General features: G+C 48.8%; 1 protein-coding gene across 2 annotated transcripts; it reads right to left on the bottom strand.

Annotated features, from left to right (window-relative positions):
- Positions 1-2,182: 2,182 nt before the first annotated feature.
- Positions 2,183-4,519, bottom strand: LOC129146192 (uncharacterized). Of its 2 annotated transcripts, none has more exons than XM_054697746.1 (3): positions 4,323-4,519; positions 3,861-3,974; positions 2,183-3,605 (listed from the first exon to the last, which is right to left on the bottom strand). In XM_054697746.1, exons 1-3 carry the CDS (start codon positions 4,354-4,356, stop codon positions 3,022-3,024), a joined length of 732 nt encoding a protein of 243 aa, XP_054553721.1. In that variant the 5' UTR covers positions 4,357-4,519; the 3' UTR covers positions 2,183-3,021. The 2 variants fall into 2 exon arrangements, with proteins under 2 accessions (XP_054553721.1, XP_054553720.1); XM_054697745.1 differs by lacking the exon at positions 4,323-4,519 and adding an exon at positions 4,071-4,289.
- Positions 4,520-6,295: the final 1,776 nt, after the last annotated feature.

The raw sequence follows: 6,295 nt of genomic DNA on the forward strand, positions 1-6,295 counted from the left end.
CTGTTGGGGGATAAGGGCAAGTTTTTATAGGGTGGGGCCTGGCCTTTGTGGGAGGTGGAGAATGCAGAGCGGAAGCTGCTTTTCAAAGAAGTTTTTTTTTCTCTCAGAACTGGTTGTTCTTCCAATGCTGCTTATCAGGGCCCGTGCAAACAGGCAGAGCCGGCTCCCTGGATGCAGGTCACAGCTGTTTCAAGTTCCCCCCCTCGGCACCCCATCTCTGCCCAGGCCTCGACCTTACAAGGGCCTTTTGTACACAGGAACTGTGTTCCCTTGGTCCTTTACTGTTGATGTCAAATCAAGAACAAGAAAACAAACACAAACCCAAGCCCAAACAATAGAGGATGCTGAGCCAGGCCTCACAGCTCAGCAAGAGGCTGCACTGCCCCCTGGTGTCGCCTGTGCCATGGAGCTGGTTTGGGCCTGAGCATAGAACCACTCTCCAGAGGGCAATTGTTGACACTAATTTATTGTTTCAACAACACTGATTTATTCAGTAAAACACCTGCCAGTGCCTGAAGGGAACAATGACTCAGGACTCCTCCCACAAGTCAATTCCTCTTATTCATGTTGATATTTCTGTGAAATTCCCACAAGATAGAAGCCCTCAGGAAATATTCAAGGATCCTCTGTTTTCATTGGCCCCTGCTGGTGGAGAGTCAAGGGATGGCCCACAGGCCCAGCAAGGGCTTCTCAAAAATTCTTGGCATGGACTGGCCAGGGTCAATGACGAGGGTCTCCAGAAGAATGCAGGCTCCAGATCCTCCCTGCAACGGCCCCGTAATAAGTTTGTGTGTGTATGCACACACGCACGCACACACACACAAAACACACTCCCACAAGTACAGGCTCCCACAAAGTCCAGGGCCCCTGCTGGGGCCTCTGCCTCCTCACTGGGTCACCAGGCCTAGTGTCCCCAGACTCACAGCCTGCCCCTCTGAGCTGCCCAGTATCATCCCAATTGTGGATTCTTGGTGTGTCCAGGCAGGACAGGAGCCACTCTTGACGAGACGGGCCTGCACACTGTGGTCGGCTTCCCCTGGGGGGCACCTGAGCACTCTGATCCTTTGGAAACATGGACTTTCTGGAGTTTGTGGGCACAGGAACATGAACACTTACTATGCCCCTGTGTGGAGAGGAGTACTTTCCCATGAGAGGTCTGTCCTCCAGCTGTCCACACAGTTCCTGTTTTTGCTGTGGCCACAGGACAAGCAGCTGTGTCTTCTATCACCTGCCCTGAAGCCCCTTGAGCTGTGCATCCACACAACAGTGTGCATCCACACAACAGTGCACATCTCACTCCACGGGCTTCCCCTCAACATCTCCTGGTGGAACCAATCAGATTTCCCTCTCTAAGAACAAATCCCCTATTGCATAGAAAGGGAACCCACAATGAATGTCTTTGTCTGAAAATAGCTGGGCAGATCTTAAAGTCACCCCTTACACAGTTCCATCCTAGGAAACCCCAGGCAGGAGTAGGAATAGAGGCAGCAGGCAGTTGAGGGCAGCAGGGGCTGTGGGGGACTGGGCAGAAAGTGGTTTGGCCACAGGGTCCCACTGGGGACATCATCTTCTGCAAGTAGGTAGTGAGAAGGTAGTGTGAAGGCACTGGATGCCAAGGAGTGGACAACTCAGCTAAAATGAACACAAACTTTATTAACATTAACACAATAAACAAAACTTATAGGAAATAAAATCGAAACTGTACTTGAAATAAATTAGAATCAAAAATTAAGAACTATAAGAGAAGGGCTGGGCTGCTGCAGGATGCCTTGATGCCCCAGCCAGATAAGACACTGGCAAGCAGCGAAGGTAAAGGGCCTCACACCGTGGGGCTGAAGATTCCTTGTGCCTCACACCGTGGGGCTGAAGATCTAACATTCCTTCATTTTTTTGTTCTTGGTCATAAAGAGAGACAAAATTTCCCAAAAAAGTATGTTAGGCTATCAATTATATGTATCAGCAGACTGTAAGCAATTGGCATGGAAAATTACCTGTTTAGAAATTAGTTACTACACAATTCGGCCCAATTAACAAAGGGAGACAATTTATTGTATACATCTGACAAGCAATCCAGCATAACAATTATAGTAAATCCTTCTTTTGTTTATCCAGAAGTTTCCTTTTTATTTAGAAGTTTCTTAGGAAAGTTTTTAAACGGAGTTAACTGTGTTAAGAAGTTTGTAGGTAGAAAAAATTCAGATAGCTGAGTAGCAGCTGGTCTCTGACTGAAGGCCATGTGAATGAAATAGTCTTTTGATGCTTAGGCTTTAGCTGATAGGGATGCACTGGCGACTATCCACTGTCTTAGATAATTGTCTAGCTGAAATAATAAGTTTTAGTGTTAGGTCTGGATTTTTATCTATTAACCTTGAAGGCTACCGTCTAGCTGGGACCCGTAGGAGCCAGTAGTCCATGGGAATAAAATACACTCATTGTTTCTGCTTTACACATGACAATGTATTTTTTTCTGCTTACTAAAAATGAATGAATAAAGACCTGCTGAGTCTCTCGGCAGAAGATACTAGCACCTCACCAAGTGTCAGTGTCTCCTCATTCTTCCTCATCCCCTTCCCCTCAGCCCCTGAGTTTCAGTCGCTTAACAAGTTGCCAAGGCCGTCTCATCCTTTCAGGAACCCCTGGCACGACATTTTGCCGGAGGCTGGTCCCCGGCACTGGGTCTTTGTTGGTAGAGGCGAGTTTGAAGATCAACAAAGGCGTGTGGCTGGGAGGTGGTTGAGGAAGGGTTTGGGAAGCAGTGGCATTGAGTTGTCAGCTTCTCCCGGAGGGGGCACAGGCAGGATGTGGGGCAAAGGGTTGGGTCCTTTGAGGGGTAGTGTCAGGGGAGCCCCCTCTGGTTTTCCTGCAGGATCCCTGCAGTGGCTGCTTCCCTAGACAGGGCTGTTGTGAGGTTACACCTTCTTGTCTAACCTGAGGGATGTTGCCCAGGGCCAGGTTGCTCCCTCAGGGCTGGTCTGAGCTTAGCATGTCCTGTGCTCTGGGGCCAGGGCCTGCCCCCCCCCACTACTGGGGTACTATCTTCTCTGCAGCCTCAGGACATCCAGCAGGAGGTGGGTCTGGATCTAACTCCCCCAGCAGGGGTGGGGTGAGCTCATCCCCAGCAGGCTCTCCTGAGTCTTCCAGGCCCTGGCCTGGCTCTGCCTGCTGTGGTGGTGTCATTGTGGCAGCCTCAGGACATCCAATGAGAGGTGGGTCTGGGTCTGCCTCCCCCAGCAAGGGTGGGGTGAGCTCACCCCCAGCAGGCTGTCCTGAGTCTTCATTACCCTGGCCTGCTTCCCCCAGTAGAGGTGCTATGAATACAGCTGTCTGGGGTCCTCCTTCAGGACAGTGGTCAGTGTCAAGCTGACCCTTTAGCGGTAGAGTGAGCTCCAGGTCCTCAGGAGGACCTACAGCATCCTGAATGGTTTTTGACAGCCCCAGCTCGCCTGCTGGGGGTGCATGTCCCTGAGGAACAGCATATAAAAAAGCTGATTCTCCAGTCTCTTCTGCACCTTTGCTGTTGGTTTCTGTTGAATCACTGGTTTGGCTTGGCTCCTGGACTGTCGGAAGACATTCAGAGGAGTCCGACTGCTCTGTTTGACACGGAGCTGGAGAAGCAACAGAAGAAACCATCAGCTACACGCCAGACTGCTACATACCTTTGCAAACAGACCACATGCACAGCCCTGAGGCCAGTCCAGCCCAGCCCAGTGGCCCCCAGGCATTTGTCAACTAAATCTGGCAGCTAGAGGTTCTAGAACTGACAGCTGCTGGGGCTTATCCAGCCTGTGCGGCCTCCTCCCAGGGGGATATGTACCTCCCCCACCCAGCTGGGCCTGGGCACCCCCTTCTGGGCTACTCACTCTCTTGCAGCTCCTCCACAGTGTCCAGGTCGTGCTGGCAAGACTTGTGGACCTGGGCCAGAGTCTGAAAGCTGTGGCTCCCTTTCGTGTGGTCCTTGGGTCTGAAAAAAGAACCTTTCCCGGTATTTGGGAGGTGAGTAGTTATGTTTTATCAGCATATCTTGAATTTGCACGTCAGAGACCACCTCCTAGAAATAAACCTACAAATACCTGTAAGGTGGGAGCCAGATGCGGCAAGATGGAGCAGCTGTGGCTCTTGGGGCATCCCACCAGCCAGGAAGTTCCTGGGTGTGACCTTGATCCACATCCTGGGTGGGCCAGCCCCTCCCCACATGAGCACACACACACTCACTCACACAGACCCCCTCCGACCCCACAACACAAGCACAAACAGGGTCTAGGCTGGGTCGGGGGTATCAGAGTGGTGGCATGGCCTGGCCTGTTCAGGACTCCCCTGGTTACCTTGGGAGAAACTCTGACTAAAGTCTTGCAACATCGACACAGCTTCCTAAAGCATTTTAGGAAAGCATGCCACAAGTTTCTTTGGCCTTTTTTTGAACCACTGTCAGTGGATCTGGGCCAACAACAACAGCAGCAAGACATCTTGTCTCGTCATAGACCTCAAGACAAATGAGCTGGGTTGGGTTTGTCATCAGAACCTGGTGACCAGGTTCCAAGTTCTGTGGGGTGTCATGGCAGGGAAGTGATGTCACTATCAAGGGCTCCCTTCCCTGGACTTCCTGCTCAGATAAGAACCCCCCACCCCCCGCCGTCCATGGCTGCTTCCTTTTCCCCCTCCATGTCAAGCCCAGTCCACACCACTGACACCAGCACAGCCTCCTGAAGCCCTTGGATGGTCAGGTGTAGCCAGAGCCCAGCTGGAACACAGGTCACTAGCTGCTGACTTGGCTACTCCTAAGCAAGGAGGAGACCATTGTGCATCCTTTGCTCTAGGTCCCTGTTTCCCACGGCTCCAGTTGGGCAGTGTAGAGCCACAAGCTAGGGAGGACCTGGGGTTGGCCCAATCACCCTGCTGTCCTTGGAGGGGAGGCTGGTGTCTTCTGGGACTCAGACTCACGCTGACATGGAGGGATGATAAGTCCCAAGGGATGGCTTTTCCACTCCTAGAGTGAGTGATGATTGGAAGGTGGCCTATGTCAATCATCCTTTTCTGAGTCTCATTCTCTAAATCTCCCATTCTGTCCTTGTAACTTTATTATAACTCTTACAGGGCAGGGAGAGGGGCACCCCAGAACCCCCAAGTCTGCCTGCTTTAAATAGGATCTGCCATCTGCCACATTAAGACAAAACATGTAAGACCTTTAATATTAAAAACTTTAATACAATGAGTGTGCAATACAGAATAGACAATGAATATAGTCTCTAAATCAAGCACCTGAAGTTACGCATCCCCTCGTTTGTAAATGTCCTGCCAAACAGGGTGGCCCAAAGCAGGGCCACTGAAGCCCAAAAGCCTGCCACAAATCCAAAGCACTTTCTAGAAGATACCCACAGAAAAAGGTCAGAAACTGCCAGACAAGTCTGGGAGGAAAAAACAAAATCAAAATCAAAACCAAGATAAACACTGCCATTGTTAACCTACCCAGAGCCTGTTTTTCATAGATTAGGAAGATCAGAAATTAGATGCTAGTTGCAAAAAAGTGTGAGTAAACTCATTGTTGACCTGTGTCTTAGCACCATAAAGTTGATTTCAGGCTTAGTCAGTTTTCAAAAAAGGCAGTTTCCTATAATATTTAAAAGTTTACTTGATATAAAGTGTGGGGAAATATTGACTAGTAACCCTGAGACCATTAGTTTGTGTTGAAAGGAAGTACAGTTGTTAGAATATGTATTTTAGAGAGTAGAGTTTGTCATTTAAAGTTGTAAACTATGCTTGTCACCAATAATGGAATGGCCCAAACAATAGGGTCATCCTTGGGATCCTTCACTCTTGGCTGGGACCTCTTGATCTTACTGTGATTAATCAGTGTATGAAAATTGAGCATTCTTGGAAGAGAAGGGGATTATTCCTCTTCACACATTCTATCCAATTAAATGTTAAAAACTTGCCTTTAGCAGATAAAGACACAAAGCAAATCCTTTGTCCCACAACAGGTTTGCCTCTGTTTACCTGCACTGGATGAAGTTGGGTAACTGAATTATGATATTCTGGGTAAAGTTTGAATAGGATCACATCCTATGGATGACCCAATGCAGTCCACACTTTGACAGTACAAAGCCTAACTATGTTTTTTTTTTCTTTTTGTTTGTTTTCTCCCTTGTCTTTTTTTTTCAATTTTTGAGTTCTGTTTAACTTTTTATTACAAAAAATCTCACATTTTTTAATAAACTGAAAGACTAGTACGATGAGCATACTGCCCCACCACCAAGTGCCAACCATTTAATCAATCCAAACTTTATGAAGCACAGTATTT

This window comes from Talpa occidentalis, unplaced genomic scaffold (genome assembly GCF_014898055.3).
Source record: "Talpa occidentalis isolate TD23 unplaced genomic scaffold, MPIMG_talOcc4v2.1 talOcc4.18, whole genome shotgun sequence".
NCBI classification, from domain to species: Eukaryota; Metazoa; Chordata; class Mammalia; order Eulipotyphla; family Talpidae; genus Talpa; species Talpa occidentalis.

Coding starts and splice junctions, on each gene's coding strand:
- LOC129146192 (XM_054697745.1), bottom strand. CDS start 4,194: ATGTGGGGAGGGGCTGGCCCACCCAGGATGTGGATCAAGGTCACACCC. Junction 3,975..4,070: donor ATCTGGCTCCCACCTTACAG/GTATTTGTAGGT, acceptor ATACCGGGAAAG/GTTCTTTTTTCAGACCCAAG. Junction 3,606..3,860: donor TGTGGAGGAGCTGCAAGAGA/GTGAGTAGCCCA, acceptor TTGCTTCTCCAG/CTCCGTGTCAAACAGAGCAG.